This window comes from Vulpes vulpes, chromosome 13 (genome assembly GCF_048418805.1).
Source record: "Vulpes vulpes isolate BD-2025 chromosome 13, VulVul3, whole genome shotgun sequence".
NCBI lineage: Eukaryota > Metazoa > Chordata > Mammalia > Carnivora > Canidae > Vulpes > Vulpes vulpes.
The window spans coordinates 155,216,187-155,235,852 of record NC_132792.1 but is presented as its reverse complement, the minus strand read 5'-3'; the positions used below and the strand labels follow the sequence as shown (position 1 = coordinate 155,235,852).

Below are 19,666 nucleotides of genomic sequence, written 5' to 3'. Positions count from 1 at the left end.
TCTTCACATGTATTTTGAGTGCTCCCATCTTCATCCCTCTGAATGTTTTTCGAAATCTGGTTTGCTCTTTAGAGGCCTAATTTCTAACTTCTGTTGCTTTTATCCCTGAACTGCTGTAGTACTTAACACTGCTTAGTCTCAAGTTAGAGTTATTAGTGAATTTGTTGAACTCTTGTATTAGATATTTATCTCTTTAAAGGTTAGAACCTGGTGTGTGTGTGTGTGTGTGTGTGTGTGTGTGTATGTGTGTGTGTCTGCACGTACACCTGTATTTAAAAAAACAAATTTAGTTTTTAAAATTGTGGACAACAGATGAAGTTTTTAAAATTTAATTAATTATGTAATAGGAAGTACCATCTGATACTGAAAATGCCGGAGTAGAAATTTGTCTTTTTGAAAAGTAAAAACGTGTCTGATTGTCCCTGTGACAACTTGGCTATTTAAATCATAGTAATGGGAAGCCTGGATGACTCAATGGTTGAGCATCTACCTTTGGCTCAAACCATCATTCTGGGTCTGGGGATCGAATCTCATATCAGGCTCCCTCCGAGGAGCCTGCTTCTCCTTCTATGTCACTTCCTCTCTTTGTGTCTCTCATGAATAAATAAAATCTTTTAAAATAAATAAATAATAATAAAAATTTCATAAATTCTGAAGTTTATAAGTTAGAGGCTAATTTCCCTGTAGGTTTTATATTTTAAAAAAAGATTTGTGTTTAGCCATTTTCTGCTAGATAATTTTAATTCTTTTTTTAAAGGTTTTATTTATTTATTCATGAGAAACACACACACACACACACACACACACACACACACAGAGGCAGAGACACAGGCAGAGGGAGAAGCAGGCTTCATGCAGGGAGCCCGACATGGGACGCAATCCCGGGTCTCCAGGATCAAGCCCTGGGCTGAAAGTGGTGCTAAACTGCTCAGCCAACCCAGGCTGCCCGAGAATTTTAATTTTAAAAAAGTCTGTGTCAAAACTGTAATTCCTTAGGGAAGAACTTATGTAATATATCTTGAACTCTTTTCAGCTTCATTGATTTCTATTGCTATGTTGACTCTTGTTCAGTCTATACAGGAACTTGGTTTGTTATCTCTTGGCCTTCTGATAGTCCTAGGTAGTAAACATACTGCTTTCTCCCTATAAAGATGTTTATTGGTTCATTCAGTGAACTATTTCTTATTTATGGAGTACCTAATTCATGTCAGGCAGTGTCCTACAGGTAGGGTAAGGAGGTCACAGTATCTGTATCAGTCTGAGTCCAATCGGGTGAGAGAAAGTACACAGCAATTTGATCAAGGAATGTTTAACATAATGAATTTAAAGCTAAGGCAAGGGACTAGAGTAGCAAGGGCTGGGATAGCAAGCAGCGAAGAGAGCACTACAGAATCCAGGCATAGCAGATGTAAAGCAGCTACTACCTTTAGGGCTGAGTTGAGTATACAAGGAAGGAGCCCCACTGGGGCCTGAGATCTAGACCCTCTTGAAGAAGGCAGAACCATGACTCTTAGATAGCAGAGAAGTTGTTGTGGTGATCTACTGGTAGAATTTGTTGGAAACCTGCCTTTGGATGACAGGCAAAGTTTTCAAAGTTTCTGGAAAGCTAACGTAGGGGTGCTGAGGAATCTGTTCACAGAGAGATACCTCACTGCCAAAAACACTGCTGTGAGCCCACCTGAGGGGAAGCTGGTTGTCTCAGTGGAGTCACTGCCCTGAAAAAACCAACAGAGGGTTGGATGGTGCCAAGGGAAGCTGCTGGCTGCTTGGTGCGGCTGACAGTTGTATACTGCAATAACCACAGGCAGGCACTTCCCACATTATAGGAGGCAAGTTCTGGAAAGGCTGCAAGCAAGCACTGCAAGAGCCAGGGGCACTCCTGCTATAGAACTGCCCATGGTGGGAAGTGCTGGGAGAAACCTTTGGCTCCTATAATGTGTTGGAGTCGAGGGCCCCAGGAGCTGCCTCTTACACAGGGTCCTGCCTGCCTGTGATACAGGACCTGGAGCCTGAGGAAAGTATGCCCTTGACAAGCCACCAGCTTTGCAGGAGCCTGCTGAGTCAGTACACTGGAACCAGGAACCAAAACCCTTGCTTCCTGTAATGTCTCTTCAGTGTCCTCTCCTGACAAAGCTTCGCATGATGCCAGCTGTTAAAGGGAATAAATATCCAAAGGGCACAGATCCATTTCCATAGATCAGACAGTAAGGGGTAAGTTAGGCAATTATTCATAATTGGTATAATCCACCCCTTTGGATACTCAGCTTTCATTTATACCCTTCTAAACATATTTGTACTTCTGTACAACAACAAATCTATATGTTGAGCTATTAAGATATAGCTATCCTTTTTGCAAATGTAGACATTTCCCAAAAGCAGTCCCAAGAGTCATTATAATCATCTCTTTAAATTTAATTGCAATCACGTTTAAATTTCTGTTAATTACTAATGACATATATATATAAAATAAAAAGTAGAGAGAAGAAAAATGGTTAGCAGATAAAAATGAACACATGCATATGAAAGGAAAATAAAAAAATATGCAAAGCTACCACACCCCTTTGTTTCTATAACTAATCATGAAATGATTCAGATATTATTCTTCCTTGTTTCATTACCCATTCCATATTTTCCTCAACCGCAGCCAGAACCTCAGTTAACTGGGTTCTTTACCTGGGATAATAACATGAATCTTCATTCCAAAAGACCTGAATCCTCAATAGTTCTGCTTTTTTTTTTTTTTTGAATGATTGCTGTAGTTTTCCATTAACTTTTATCAAGAGGTAGCCCAGAGAACCTCTTAGTTCCAGACATAGTCCTTTTTGTCTCTTGTGTGGAAGCAAACCAGTTTCCTCTTGGTTAATGAGATCAATCACTCCAGCCAGTAGAATAACCCCAATTTTTAGACTGTTGGTTCAGTGGCATAAGGAGACTGAAATGGCCAGATGGCGATATTATCTTCCAATTCACGTGGATGCATTTCTTTATTGGGAGGTAAGATCTCCAAACCAGAAGAGTTATAAACGAATGAGACTAGAAATAGAACTTATGCAAGTGGGTTATTAAGTCTAATAATAAAAGGGCCACTCCCACTTCCCCCTGTTGGTTCCTGGTCCCATGTATTCTGGCTGTGGGAGAAACAACACCGTAAAATGCTTTCTGATGTATTTAGATAGATTATCCTTCATCATGTAAAATAGAACCCCACCCTTTATAAGAGTATAATAATACCAACTGGCACTGCGACTGAGTCTTCAGTAAGCCATTCTGCTTTTCAATTAGGCCAGTTGCTATTGGGTTATAAGTATGGCTGAGACTTGTTAACTTAATGGGCACAGGCCCCTAACTAACTTTGCTGTTAAATGAATGCCTTGATGAGTGAGATTCAGTTCTGTACAGAATACCATGCTGATGGATATGTTATTCTATGAACCTAATGATTTTGGTTACTGGCAGAAGCATTATAGCCAGAGAAGACCTTATCCAGATCATTTATTCCAATAAGAATGGACTTCGGCACCTCCTTGGTGGAAGAGTTGCAGTGTAACTAACCTGCCACCAGGTAGCTAGCTGACTGCTGTGTGGAGATATCTCATCAGAAGCGTTCTGCTACAAAACCACCTGAAGAAGCTACCAAGTATTATGGCTGGGTGTTACTGGCCACTGTATACTGCAAGAGCCAAGTCCTGGAGAAGCACAGGCCCTGGAGGAGTCTGCCTGAGAGCAGCCTGGAACCAGGAAGCAAAAACCCTTTCCTTCTGTTGTGTATCTCCAATGGCCTGCACTGACAAAGTTCTAACTTTCCTTCTGCTGATATTAGGCTCTCTGGTAATAGAAAAAACATCAGGGGCACAGATCCATTATTACAGATAGGTAGCAAAGAGTGGATTTGGAGCAAGTGGGCAATATGTGAAGGGCGCAGCTTCTATGAATCAGATATTTTATTTTGATTTCCTACTGTATTATGGAAAGAATAGAAAAGAAAGACCTTTAATTGCAAGGAAATAGTTAACATAGGTAAAGTTTTCCAAAGACCAAGTATAACGGTATTGATAGATTCATTTGTGCATTGACACAGATTATTATTTGCCAAGTATTATGTATTGAGAATTTCAAAGTTACTAATTAGAATCATAAATCAAAAGATAAATCATATTATGTCAGTGAATCAAGGCCAGTCAATATGATAAGAACTCTAATAGAGGATATGGAAGAGAGAGAGTGCTAGATTAGAGAGTTGACTTCAGGATGACACTGATTCTTAAAAGGAGTTTATGTCTTATGTAGGAAAAGTTTACTTGTTTAACATATCTGTGTGTTTGTGTGAAGAGAGAGAAAATTCGTGCTACATAGTGTAGTTGGAGAGGTAAGCGGTAGCCAGATTGTGCGGAAACCTGTTTGCTAAATTTAAGGGGCTTGGATTTTATCCAACAGATTGTGGGGAGGCAAATGAGGTACATAATATGACCAATTTTGTTTTGGAGGAAGGTAACATTGGTGGCATTATAAAAGAAAAATAGGGGTAGGGAAATTCCTTCTAATAGGAGTCTAGTTAAAGGGCTGTGCAGTCAGAAAAACAGGGAATGACTCGCTCCTGTATTAGGAAAGTGGCCATAAAAGGAAGATGAAGTTGGTTTTAGAAACATTTCTAAGGAAACTTCTGTTGGATATAGAGTCTGTTTGAAAGTTGGTAAGGAAGAAGGAGAAAGAAGTGTAGAATGACACACAAAGGACCAGTCTTCACCCGGTATTGATTTAGTTGCTATATAATGGCATGGGCTTGGAGTCATTTAATTACCAGTGAAATATAACTTAGTAAGTATATATGTCTATATAAATATTCACATGCAAGTAGATGCTTATACATATATTTGTAGACAGATGCATATATTTAAATATATTTGATATGCATGCTAAATATACATGTATGTATGTTTTGTATATATGGGAATATTATATACAATTTTAATATTAGAATATGCAATATATGTGTATAATCACTCCTATTTAATGATATATGCTTTACAAATTAAAAGTTTTTGAATTCCATGTATAAAGATTTAGAGCTTACCTTGTGATTCCTTTGCAATTGTGATGGTCTCTTTTCCAATTGCTAATGGTTTGCAACCAGTTTTATTTTGCTTCTGGTGAGGGATGTTTTATATTCTGATTTTCAGAAATACCTAATAGTTAAAAAGTAGCATCAGCTAATTGGATTTATTTATTGGTTATTCAAATTATTACCCTACCCGAAGATACAGTAGCAGTGCAATTATATTAGTAATACCTTCTAAATTAGAGATTTGTGTTTTAGTCCTAACTACTTAACCAAAAAATTAGATGATGTCATATTAGACATTTTTATCCTAAAGTTTCTTAATTAAAAAATGAAAGAATTGAACAAGAATGATTTCTAAAGTCCTTTCTAACTGTTGTATACAGTGATTCTTTAATTGTATTGTTTATTTCTTAAATAATTGGCTAACTTATGTAGTCTTTATATAATTCACATGAACGTCTTAGCGCATAATCCTTTAGAATTCAGTATCTACAGGTTTTTGAAGAGAGAAGATAAATATATTTAAGCAGTTTTGTAGATTAGACTGTTAAACTTCGGTGGAAAGGTAGATGGTCCTTTTCCAGGAACAGCAAAACTGCTATTGAATCAACTTTGAGAAGTAGAAAGTAGGAAATTTAGTAATAGGGAAAGGTCATATAGGGGAAGAAATTTATTTAAAGCCAATGGCATTTATGTGTAATGTAACAGCTATGGAGAGCCAAAGAGTTGAGGAGAGTTAGTATGACACTAATGGTGGTTTATAGAGGGTGGCTAAAGACAGACTCCCTAAGGGCAGAGATTTTTGTCTCTTTTGTTCATTTCTATATCCCCAGTACCAATGATAATGCCTGGCACATGTTCAGTGTCCCACTTACTAGTTGTGTGATCTTGGGCAATTTGTTTAACTTTGCCTCAGTTTTTCCTCTATAAAATCATTTAAAAAAATGAATACCTAAAAGAAGTAAGCGAGCAAGAAAAATTTAGAGTCATTTGGCTAGGAAAAGCTAATAAGCCGGTGATCAAATGTGAGATGATTAGAATTTTCCAAAGGACTTGTGTATGATAGAAAGAGGTTAGGTTAGATTGATTTTTTAGCAATTAAGTGGCAGAATTTGCCATCCTAATAGGATGAAGAAAAAATGAATATAAAATAATATTTTAGTATAAAAAAGCATTAAAATGTACAAATACTGTCTTTTTATTGTATAAAATTGCTATTTTTGCAATTATTTTCTTACAACTGTCACTTGATTTAAATTTTAGAATTTTGCTCAAGAATTTTTTTTTGAAGATTTATTTATTTGAGAGAGAGAAAGAAAAATGTGAGTGGGGGAGGGGCAGAGGCCTAGAGAGAAAAAATCCTCAAGCAGACTCCCTGCTAAGCATGGAACCTGCAGGGGTGGAGTAGGGTGGGGTTTCAAAAAATAAGACATATTATTTTGGATTTTTTATTTTTATGATAGTCACAGAGAGAGAGAGAGAGAGAGAGAGAGGCAGAGACATAGGCAGAGGAAGAAGCAGGCTCCATGCACTGGGAGCCTGATGTGGGATTCGATCCCGGGTCTCCAGGATCACGCCCTGGGTCAAAGGCAGGCGCCAAACCACTGTGCCACCCAGGGATCCCCTATTTTGGATTTTTTTTTTTTAAATCTTGACAGGGAAATAAAATGATCCTTAGGCTTATAAGGTATAGAACTACTGGAACACAGCCAGGAAATGAAGGTCTAAGTCAGCAGTGAAGAGCAGGTTCTCCAGAGTTGCCATGTACTGCTGGTTTATTTGGTAAGATCTGCTGGAGCCTCTCTATGCAGTTCTTATACCATGGGGTTAATATTCTGGTCCCATCAGTCTCACATCGCACTAAACGCATGGTCAAGATCATGATAAAACATTGGGTTGATCCCAGAACCTAATAAGATCATGACCTGAACTGAGATTAAGAGTCAGACACTTAACCGATTGAGCTACCCAGGTGCCCCTCAAATAAGATTATTTTATAGTCAGGATAGCTTTGTAGTTTTCAGATACCCTACTGCTACTCTTTTTGGTTTAAACTTTTAAATGGGAATGTAAATTAAACATGTTTAAACAGATGGTTTCTTTATGCTTTCCACTAATTTTTTTTCATTCCATGAGGAAAATTTATCACATTCCCATCTGCAGCAGTTTATTCTGTATACCTATAGTTATTTATAGTGCATAAATTTCTGAATTAAATATTGATTCAGTTAAAAATCAAATGAAGTCTCTAATCTCTATTTCTTGTTTTTTTTTTTTTGTGCATGAATACATTCTTAGGGGACATAAGTTCGCCCCTCAATAATTCATATAGAACTTCAACTGAAGCTAATAGAACTTATCCATAAGAATGAGGCAAGTCTGACTATGAGATATATGAGTGGTATTGTGTCCATATGAGAGCTCTACTTGTAGAGTGCATTGAATTGGAATTTTGCTGCTTTCATTGTGGAATCACACTGGATGGGTTGTTTATCAGTGGTATCCTTGGGAATTTGATAATGTGATTCTCCCCCCAAAATACATGTCTATTTAATTGCTTAAAACATTGCTTAGTTTTATTAGTGGCTGATTTCCTTTAACAAATATAGCTTGAGTTTAGGAAAAGGGGATGAATGTGATTTTTATGTCACAAAGGGAAAGAACTTTAGTTTGGCTTCCAACAAAATATTCTTGCAGATGCAAACTGAGATGATAACTGGTAGAATTTTTTTTATCACTTATCTTTTTAACATCTGAGAGAATCTGTTGTATTGGTTTCCTGCTGAAGTTGCCCACTGTGATGCCTGAGGAAAGGTTTGTAAATTGGTTCTCTGTCACAGACCCCAGCTTTTTCTTATAAAGGTCAGTTGTTCTTGTTTGTTGACTGTAAAGGCTCATTCTGCACCATACAATTAAGATAGAATATTTTCAGCTGGTAGATATTATTCAGCATTTCCATAATGATGGGAATTTTGAATGCTTGTATATCAAAAGGCAGTTTAAGATAATGGTGATTGGGGGACACCTGGGTGGCTCAGCAGTTAAGCATCTGCCTTTGGCTCAGGTCATGAGCCTGGGGTTTCGGGATCGAGTCCCACATCCCGCGGGGAGCCTGCTTCTTCCTCTGCCTATGTCTCTGCCTCTTTCTGTGTCTTTCATGAATGAATGAATGAATAAATACTTTTAAAATAATGGCTGTTGTACTCAGGAGCCTGCTTAGGTTGGTATGCTGGCTTTGCCACATACTTGGTGTATGATCTTGGGCCATTGGCTTAACCCTGCTGCAGTGTTCTGATCTGAAAAATGGGAATAATGATGATGGAATCTATTTCATAAGGTTGTTTTGAAGATTAAATTTGAGTACATCAAGTACTCAGAATAGTGCCTGGCAAATAATAAGCATTATTATCAGTGATAGTATCTCCATTAGACCTTGTGGCCTGGGACTGGAAGTTCCGAGAACCTTTATTCAATGACTAAGTTCCCTATCGTCAAGTTTCTCCCCCTGATTTTATAGGCCTCATCAGTTCTTTCCTCTTCACATGGTTTCCATATATACTTATTTTATAGTTATAGTGCACAGGAGATAAATGTTCCCAGTGATTTTATTGTGCATTAGTCAGTATTCTGGGATGGTATCAAGTCAATATATTGAGTATGCCTTGTAAAATCATATGTGCATCTAAATATTCACTTGTTATTTACCAAAGATGATAAGGATTTTTTTCTTAGATCTTTATTTGGTAAATTTGTTTTTCTCTGAAAATGATAGCCTTATTGTATATTATTCCTTATCTATTATTCCTTTAGTTTCCAGGGTATAATGGCTGAGTTATGTTCTGACTCAAATACTGAAACATCTTCCCCCAACCTCCTTGCTTTCATGAAGAAGAGCTGTGGTATTAAAGAAACTGCTGACAGAATATTTAGAAAAACATGTAGAGTTCTAGTCCCATCATGAACCAGACGTAGAGTCTTGGGTAATGCTAGTCCAAAGACATATGATTGTCATTTCCCTCTATGCTTAAAGAATCAATATATCATAAATAACAAACAAAAGATTCTTCTCACCGGGCTTAAAAATTGATCTCATTTCTTTATAGTACTTTATTCTGCAAATCAGACTTCCAACATACATAGTTTATTTTCCTTAATTTGCATAGGTGTTAGAATGTTCTAGGTAACTTGTTGTGACAGTTAGCTTTCTTCAGAGATATGGACAAATTTCATGAAGAGTAAGACTTCAGAGCCTCTGCCACGTCCTGGAAGGCCCTCCAGGTCTGACCCCACTTGCCCTTACCTCTCTGACCTTGCCTCCCGCTGCTCTCCCACTTATTCCAATCTAATCATGCAGACCTCCCTACTTTGTGAAGATGGCTAGCATGTTCCCGTCTCAGGACTTTTGAATGCATTGTTTCATCTGCCTGGAATGTTCTTCTCCCCAAAGCCAGAAGAATGCTCTCTTGTATCAATTGGGTCTCAGTTCAAATGTCACCGCATCAGTTTGTCCCTAATCCCCCTGTCTAAAACTCCCCATCTGTCACTTTCTACCTGCTTACCTACTCTGGGTTTGCTCTTAGAACTTACCCCTAACCCACATCATGTATATTTGTTTCTTGTTTGCGTTTCCACTAATATGTAAGTTCCATGAATACAGGGACTTTGTTCTATTCAGTACTTTGTCCCTGTGGCTTGGTAGAGATTTATGATAACACATAGCAAGCACTCAAGAATTTTGTTGAATTAAGCAAAGTAACTTATGCTGTTTCCAATTGCTCAGTTACTTCATGTGCTTTAAAGGTTTTAAGGTTGATCTTTAGATATACTTTGAAAGTGGGTCTGCTTTGTAGTCTAGCTCTGTTAACCACCTATATGGAAAAAATCATTACCTATTACTAAGAATGTAGAATGTTAGAATTGATCTGATCTGAGACTTGAGAATACTACATCTCTCAGAGACAAAACTTACAGATCATCTAGCATTTACTTCTTATTTTAAAGATTAGGAAACAGATCTGGTTATATTTGTACATGTACCAACTGTAGCTTCTTAGTGGCAGAGCCCTAGTTTTGTATACTTCGTTCTTACTATACAGCTCATGTATAACTGTGTTTAATTTGCTAGTAAATCTATTTTTCCTTAGTTGTGTTTTTTTCACTTACTGCTTTACTAACTCCTCCACAAAGTTTATGCTATAATAGTGTTTTCTCTAGTTTTCAATCTCATAGCTATTACATCCTGCTAGGGGAGTGTGGGCGATCTTTGGTCTTCTCCTGCCTCCTTTGGAAATCTCCACTTGCCTGTCTTGCAGTTAACAGAATCAATATTTGCAAAAACAAATTCCTTGTAGTTCCACCTGAGCCTGACACTTTTTGCTAAGTTACTTTAAATAATTCATTCTAGTTGCTTAGGCCAGAAACTGTGGTTGGGAGGGGTTGTATTTTTACCTTTCCCAGTCACCTATCCTCTAAATCCAAAAAGTTGCCAAATCTTGTAGAACTTCTTTCTTTCCTGGCAGACCTTGATTAGCAGAAATGACCCTTTCCTGCACGCTGGCCGTTGCAGGTGTTTTTTAACTCTTCATCTATCGTCACGTAAAGGAATCAACCTCTGTGAAGCCAGTGAGATTCATCAGATGATATTGTTCCTTCTTAGTGAATAATTCATAACTTCACTTTTGGATGACCATTAAGGGCATAGGGAAAATATCTATAAAGCAATTAATAGAGTGCTTTGGATTCAAGGTGTACCCAGTAAAATAAGTTGCCTTTATTATAATTCCTCCTTTTTAGAATGTAGTTTTATTTTTGTTACACAGTTATTTTCTTAACAATGTAAAAGGAACACTTTCCTTTTTTTTTTTTTTAAGATTTTAAATGAGCTGTTTTAGAAGCCATCTGTGTGCAAATGGAGAAACTGAGTAAAGGAGCTACCTTTCAAAGCTATATAAAGGCTTTTAGCCATTGGGTTACACTGAAGAAATGGAAAGAGTTAATACGGCTTTAAAGATGCCTAATTTACAACCAGGGAGTACCTGAGAACTCTCAGAGAATTTGACTGAGTTAGATCAACCCTATTTCATCTCCCTCTATGAAGGTTCAAATAAAAAAAATAAATCCAGCATCTGTAATTGTTAAGTGAAAGTATTTGAATGCCTCCTAGTGGTATATTGTATGCTTTAATTACGGAATTTTTTTTAAAAAATCATGTTTTGAAGAAATACTGTAGTTAAACTATTAAAACTTATAAGTGCAAAATACTAAAATCCTTTAATGATAGAATCCTAAATAGAAACAAAATGCATTGTTTGCCATATAAAATTAATTAAGTCTAACTTGAAAAAATACATATGATGATGAATATACTTTTAATAAAAATTTATATATTTTTAGTTCAGATTAGATTCCTTTAATTTTTTTTAGGGGAACTATGTTGCACTTAAATATAGACAAATGTTTTTAAGATTGAATGGTTTTTTTTATACACTTACCCTTTTAAGTTAATTTGATTACTGTAAGTTTTATTTTCTTTGTATAATAGGAATAATGGTTTACAGAAAGTCTGTGGTTCATTTTCAGATAGTTTTATTTTTGAATTCTGATTTTCAAGTTGAATAAAATGATTTAATTAGTAAGCTTGAAATGCTGACTGTAGCAAGACTTTAAAATCAGGAATGCTGACTAAATTATTGCCTTAAACATTAAAAAATGATTAACACTTACAGAAATATAATTTAAGATGTGAAGAAAAGTCCCATGGAAAGAATTCTGGTGAGGGTCAGTAGGAAGGAGGGGGGAAAAAGTGATATCCCTTTGTTAAGCATTAAACAAAATTTAATTAACTGCTTGCCAAAACAAAACAAAACAATTAAAATGGCAATTACCTTTAAAATAGCATCAATGTATTTGCAGCTGTTGTGATATAAAGCTAGGAAACAAAATGTTAATCTGAAATGAACAGTTTAAATATGAAATTATGATATACTTGGCTTCCTGTAGTACAGCTGTCAAGCTTGGGCAGTTCGCTGGTCAATAGTGACATTCTATGTGTCAGTGAGCAGAGTCTCTTGATACCATAACCCGCAGTTCACACATTACTGAAGCTCCAACTGTCGAACATTCAAGTCCCCTGGTATTATTGCAGCTTCCAGACTCTCCTGACTGGCTCATGTTTCATTCTTTGGCAATTTGCCCTAATGATATCCCTCAGGAGCTTTCAGCCTCTCTTCCTTTCCATATTTAATCGTGGTATATTAATCTGAGTGATGCGCAAACCGTGCTGCACAAATTGTAATTTCCTACAATTTCTTCTAAGATGCTTGCCTAATTTTTCAGTTTTACTTTTATTTATATTCTAAGTTTTGACCCCAGACACTATATTTTCAGATAGTTAAAACTGCCTCCATAAGATGCCCAAGAAGCTACTTTCCCTATTTATATATTTTTCAGAGGGGCTTTTGAACATAAGATTTTTTTCTCCTGGCAGAATTGGCAAAGATAATGTGATTTAGGTAACTAAATAAATTGGTTTATGATTGTCATTAATCTTTGATAATTTGAGCATGTCTTTTTTGTTCGGCGGATCAGCAGCTACTTATTGTTGTCATCCTTTTGCAAATTTTAGTTAACTGCCTGTCTCCATGGATCAGTTGCCCTGCTATACCCAATGTACTGGCAACACATATACATCCCAGTGCTTCCTCCACACCTGCTGGACTACTGCTGGTAAGATGACTTTTGCCAGACTCCTTTAAATCTAGGCTTTATGGTTAGAAAAAATTCGTTTATTTGTAGGTTAGGTAAGCTTGATATCTATATAGCTGAATGAAGTCCCGGAAACTTGGCTTAGAGATTACTAACAAATATTCAAAGGTGCTTTTATGAAGGGCAGAGTAATTCATTACAAAGCTACAAAAATATATACTTGGCAAACGTAAAGTTCTTTAGATTTTGTGAGGTACTTCTGCAGTCATTTAGATAATTAGATCCATAAAGAGAAACACATACAGTCTTAGTGGTGGTTAGGAAAACTGCAGAAGTTACAGTATTAGTTAGAGAACTCAGTATCCCAGGTGTCAGGATTTGTTTGCAGAGTGTATCAGGAACCAGATTGTCCCTGTTGGGGCATGCTTTCGTTACCTTTACCTCAGGACACACTTTCCTAGACTTCTCTTCCCTCAGCAGCACACTGAATACCAGATGCCAACAAAAGGGTTGCCTCTAATTCAGGGATTCCCTAAGTTTCTGGTTTAAATCAAAGTCTCTGCCCTAAGCCACTATGAAAAGCAATGTTGAAAAGTGTTGGGAGTAATTTTGAAAAGCTTCCTGGCGTTAGAAACAACTCCCAATGATCTCACTGAATTTGAATTCAACTACAGCCCTAGAACTTTTCTGTTCTCTTCCTCTAGAAGAGCATTTATACTCACAGTGAGGCTGGACAAGGGTCAGAGTCTGAAACAGCCACCTTGGGATCTAGACTGGAGGGTAAAATATTCTCTTCACTGCATAATTATCTTCTGCCATAGCTTAATTCTTAAGAAATCTGAGATTTTTTTCCTTCAAATCATGCATGTGCGCATACACACAGAGAAGGAAATAATTTTGACTGTATGTTTGTTCATTAATATGAACGAAGCTCTTTTAGAATTAGTATTTAAGTTTTTTATTTCATGAAAAGCAAATCACAGTATTTAAGGGTTAAGACGATTTAAATTTATGCATAGAGGTTTTCTATTTTTTATGACTAACCCTCTTCAGATCAAATGATTGTAATGACAACATGTATATTTCGCCACATATTGATGATACAAATATATGGTGTGTTTCCACAGCATGGTAATATTATTAGTGTTGATAATGCCATAAAATAGAGTCCCAGTGATCCTCCACTGCCATTCAACCCTTTGAGTACTAGGAAAGGAGGAAGTTTGGAAGGAGACTATAAGTATTCAGCTTAATTATTTTGTGGAGTCTCACATACACACAAATCTGAGGGTTAAGCTAAATCTATAAGTAGTTTCTTCTGTATTCATTTTAGAATGGTTTTCTGTGACCACCATACCTAGTATATATTAGCATCTTTGAAGGCAGGAATGGCAGTTTATTCACATTGACAATGCCGTAGACCTTGGCACATGGTGTTCAGTAACTACAATTTATTTATACTAAATAATTTCTACAAAAATATTTGAAAACATATTGATACATGATTTTTTAAAATACGTGTCAAATTAGTGGTTCAAGAACTGACACTTCTAATGAACAAACCTTAGAACTATATTTTATCATATATAATGTTACGCTATTTCAATTTTTCTGTTAAAGCATTACAAACTCTTAGGAGGTAATGTCCCTTTAAGTTCAGTTGTCTGTAGTGATTACAGATTTAACTTTCTAGAATACTGTTATTTAGAAACTGTTCTGTGATATAGGTAGTTCTGTGCAAATTCTTTGCAGAGAGGTCTTCTTGATATTTTCTAACCCTGCTGTCAAGTCCTTTTGCTGCTTCCACTATAAGGAAGGAGGATTGTTTCATATTTCAGTCCCTCAAATTTTCTTACTAGTTTCTAACCTTGAAATAGCCTTTAGGACAAATTCTAACAGCCTCCATGCCAAACAGTTCCCTGTTCCAGAGAGCACAGCAGTGATAATCAAAGAAGTTCTCTGAAACTTCCTGAACCTGAAGGCCGCAATGATAGGCTCAGCTTCTATCATAGGAACTGAGCAGTATAATGTACTTTTTTCTTTTTTTTTTTCCAAATTTTTATTTTTAAAGAAATAGCTGTCTAAGACTCTAGCTCTCTTCTGTCAGAAAATTTTATGGACTAACGTATTTCTTAGAGAAAATGGTTTTCTTCCCTTTGTGTCCTTGCAAATGATCTTAGAATCATACTGATTGGTATATAAAAGGAAGAGAAATGTTAGAGATTGTCCTTTCAATCTCATGGTTTCTGAATAAAGACATTTTTATATTTCACTTTAAAAATAGCACCAGGATGTGATAGATGTGTATTTGCCAACTCTTCAATTGATTCCAATTGATTGGAACTTTCCAAATCCCGAAATAATCCTGTCTCCTAGAAGTATTTTTGTTTGCACACCGGGTATCTCTGGTGTGACATAGACTGTGGAGAGCCATAATGCCATCTTGTGACCGTGCATGAATATAGCATCTGGAACCAGTAATGAAAGGCTTGCTAATTTGTTGGCTCATTCATTCATTCATGCATCCATTTGTACGTCAAATATTTAGTGAACACCTATTGGCCAAGCAGTGAGTATATGTGAGATAATGAGTAGAATTTAGTTTCTGCCCATGCAGTATCCACAGAGAGGAAGAAATCCACACATACATGCGTGGGGCACACACATATATGCACACACAAGAGAAACACAGAGTAATACTGCAGTATTATAAGGTTTATACCAGAGGCATGTGAAAGACACATGGATGAGGCCACCTAGGAAGAAGTGGCCCACATCACATAGTAGGATTGGGAAGGAGACTGGGAGGAAATGCCACCCTCTACATTTTTCTCTTAATCTACTGGTATAAAGGGAAAGTGGGAATTTCTATTTAACAGTTACAGGATTTCAGTTATACAAGATGGTTAAGCTCTAGACATCTGCCGCACAACATTGTGCCTATCATTAACAATATGGTGTTGCAGACTTAAACTTGTATCTTAAGAGGGCAGATCTCATGTTAAGTGTTCTTACGGGAGGGGGTGGAGGGAAGGAGAGGGAGACAGAGAGAACTTTAATGTGGTCAGTTCATGACACTGCCATACACACACTCTTAGCCTTTCTGAGTCCTTGAATGCCTAGGAAGTACTATGACTATAAGACCAATACAATTATAATCCATTATTTATTCAAGAGTGGTTGAACCACTTTTTTATTTAGGCTACCTATCTGACTCTTCTTTCTGTGAAAGGAGCAGATTTAGCTTTTAAGAGAATTTTTTTAAAATGTAAATAGAAAATTATGCTGTTGAGATTCCCTAAGTTAATACACTGCTGTTACTGTGTGCCCATGGGTGGTCTCTGTAAGAAAACCTAAAAAGAAAAAAAAAAGCTATTACATGGTAATTATTTTTGAATAAAGATTAATTGCTATGCAAAAGAAGCAGCAGTCATAACAGAGCCTTTTGTATCCTATCTTTATAAAATAACTTCATTGACAGAAAGATCTAGGACAATTTTGCATGTGGATGATAAAACATCTGTGTTGCCAGGATCTCTTCCTGACTTATTAACACCCTTCTAATTAGAAGATTTCAGCTAGGGTTGCAAAATTACTTTTTGTGAGATTTCGCTGATTTAATATTAGGATATACACAATCCAGTTTTCATGAGAAAGAAAAAACTATTCAGTAAAGTCTATAAAATATAAAATTTGTCTATAAAAATATTCTATAAAATCTGTATGCAAAACATCGTAATTATTTTAGGAAATTATGCTCTATAACATTTGTAGTTCTAAAATCTCTATTTTTTATTTTGTTAGTAATTAGTGAGATGAGAACACATAGATACCCAGTAATCTCACAGAAAAAGTTATGAGTTACTTTATTACTAACTTCTACATAGGAACCCTATATTGGATTTTTATTCTAGCTTAACAACTGCTAACCATTTATGTTTTGTATTCCAAGAAATGACTAACTTTCATGAGGTTTTAAAAGTATTATCTTAGCTGTATTTCATGGGACTTCCATAGGTTAGCTACTACTTTTGGCTCTGAAGTTTTGAAGTCTGATCTACTTAATGTTCATCCAACATCTGTAAAATAGACATAATAATTGTTAATTTTAGGTGGCTTATATATTTTTTGATAATCCATTATATTAAAACGGGCATCAAAATTGGAGATACCATAGATTTTCTATGTTGTAAATTTTGTGGGTAGGATAAACCTAGTGTGAATTGGAAGTTTGCACAGTAACTTGGGTAATTTTGTACTGTTTGGACATTGACAGCTTGACATATTTAAGATCTTGGGATTTGCTACCCTGTTTTGTGAAAATGTTCTGAACCCAGTCGTGAGAGCCCAGAATAGTTAGTGACATATATTTTATGTCTTCTGCGGAGTCCCAAAAGGAATTCCAGAGATGAGAACTTGAACAAGGGAAGTAATCAGCCTTCCTTTATTTAAGCAGAAGTGGAACAGTCCACATTTATTTCTCCTGTTTCCTTTTGAAGGCAGAAAATCTGTTAGGTCTTAAGAATATCAAGGCCTATAAATAGTTCTTTACTTTCAGTCAAGTGATCCAGAATATCAGATCAATTCCAGATGGTCTGTTGTATTAAAAATAAATAAATAAAAATAGGAAGGAACAAAGCTACAAAAGGGAGATAGAATCTAGTACAATAAGTAATGAACAGAATAATGTGGAGTCAAGTATAAACTTTAACCATCCTTATTTTTAGTGATTTATGGATATATATTAGCGGTTAAGCCATCTTTAAATAAAGGTGGAGCTGTTTGAGGTTACCTTGAAAACTGGATCTTCGAAGTGCCTGTTGTTAGCTTTATCTGTGACTGGTGCTCAGTAGCAAAATGGATATGCTGGAGTTTGGACAGCTCAACTCTGTTCATGAAAATGATGCTTGAAAAATTAAGCAAATTCTTTGAAAAAGACTTTTCATTAACAAAATGTTTGCATTAAATAGAACACAGAGATGTCTATACAAGAAATGTCAAAAATGTTCTATTTTTAAATAGCTGTTTATTTGCATAATTTCTATCACCTTTGTAGACATCTGCCCATTCTCATGTTTTCTTGTTAAATAATATTTTAATTTTAAAATGTCAAGTTAGGAAATTCCCTTTTTGTATTTCATGAGAAATGTTTTTGAAATTACTTGTAAGCCCGATTTTATGTTACAAAAATTACTTAATGTCTGTATCGTCTGATGGAGTATAAGATCTGCAAGGGAATATATTCTGTTTATATTTATATCATTTATTATTTTATCTAGCCCATAGCCCAGGTTTAGCATCTGGTGTGCTCCACAGATTATCTGCTGAATTAATTAATTTAGTGCTATTCTTAAACATATTAGAATATTTTGATTTGTTAAAATTATTTTATTAATAGAAGTGAAGCTGGGATAAATAGGAATATATGACATTTCAATAAAGCCTAAGGTACGTGAGCAGAAAGATAGCATAGAAAGTGAGTGATAACAGTAGAGGAGGAGCTTGGTATCTTTGTACTTCTTATTCATAAATAAGCCTGGTAGATAGTAAGTCTCAATAAATATTTGGTGACTGACTCAAAATATTTTGGTGCCATAGTAGCACCAAAACAATGATGGTATATTAAGAAATTCATTGAAATAAGAATCTAATTGAATAAAAAAGTATATAAAAAATGAATAAATTTGATAATTAGGCTATATCTAATAGGTAGTATATGGAAGATTTAACTCAGACTATGGCCTAAACTCTAATCTTCTTCATAATTAAAAAAATTTTTTAGGCATTACCGCTCTTTAATTATAAATTATTTTGTGATTTTCATGCAAAACAACCTTAATTTAAATATATTAATGGCCTCTCAGATTAAATTTGACTTTTATATATTGAATAATTTTAAATATCTCTAATGGGCTACATTAGTACTATACATTTAATTCAGTTTTAAAATCTTTTTAAAAATTTAATTTTGTAAATCTTCTGAATTACTTATATTGTTGTTATAGCTTTAATGAACTTACAAATATATACATTATATATCTTTAATTTAGTGCTCCAATGCCATACCTGATTGGAATACATTCCAGCCTCATAGAGGTGAGTATCATTGAGACATGAGATACATGAGTGATAAATTAATTAATAAAAATAATAGTTAAAACAGTTGTGTTTTAAAAGAGTATCAATTGAATAGTATAAAGCAGTGACTAGCTTCATATTTGGGGCATACTTACATGATCATTTTCAAAAGTAATATTTGGAATAATTTCATTTTAATTAATATACTTAATGACCATCTTCAATGGCATGAAATTGAGGAAAATATGTTAATTTTGATCAAAGTCGTGAGGTAAGTTTTAAATGTTAAAATCATAGTCTTTGATGATCCATTTTCTTTATGTCATGTAGGATCTTTTATATCTATTTCTTTTTTAGGCCTTATTTTGAAGGTCAGAGGTTATGTAGTTATGAGTCATAAAGGGAAAATGTTTTTATTTTTCAAGCTACATTTATGATCCAGTTTATCAGTGTGCTTTTTCAAGATACGATTTTAATACACTAATCATGAAGTTTTAATTTTTATTTTATTTTTATTTATTTATGATAGTCACACAAAGAGAGAGAGAGAAGCAGAGACACAGGCAGAAGGAGAAGCAGGCTCCAGCACCGGGAGCCCGATGTGGGATTCGATCCTGGGTCTCCAGGATTGCGCCCTGGGCCAAAGGCAGGCGCTAAACCGCTGCGCCACCCAGGGATCCCATAAATTAGAATATAGCTTTAAAAATTTTTTTAATTTTCAGTCCTGTTGGAGATTTAAAATTCACTAATTTTTTTGCATTGTTATTACTTCATTTCAAAATGATTTTGTGACTTGTCATCATTATAGTGAAAAACTTTGAACTT

The 19,666-nt window shown here is 35.4% G+C and overlaps 1 protein-coding gene across 9 annotated transcripts in view; it reads left to right on the top strand.

Annotated features, from left to right (window-relative positions):
- The window catches only part of DENND1B (DENN domain containing 1B), a 261,506-nt gene that overhangs the window by 141,555 nt on the left and 100,285 nt on the right, over positions 1–19,666 (top strand). For all 9 annotated transcript variants that reach the window (XM_072733418.1, XM_072733421.1, XM_072733423.1 and 6 more), the window contains 2 exons: positions 12,684–12,784; positions 18,814–18,859. In XM_072733418.1, coding sequence (XP_072589519.1) covers positions 12,684–12,784; positions 18,814–18,859 — 147 coding nt within the window. The remainder of the gene's footprint in view (positions 1–12,683; positions 12,785–18,813; positions 18,860–19,666) is intronic.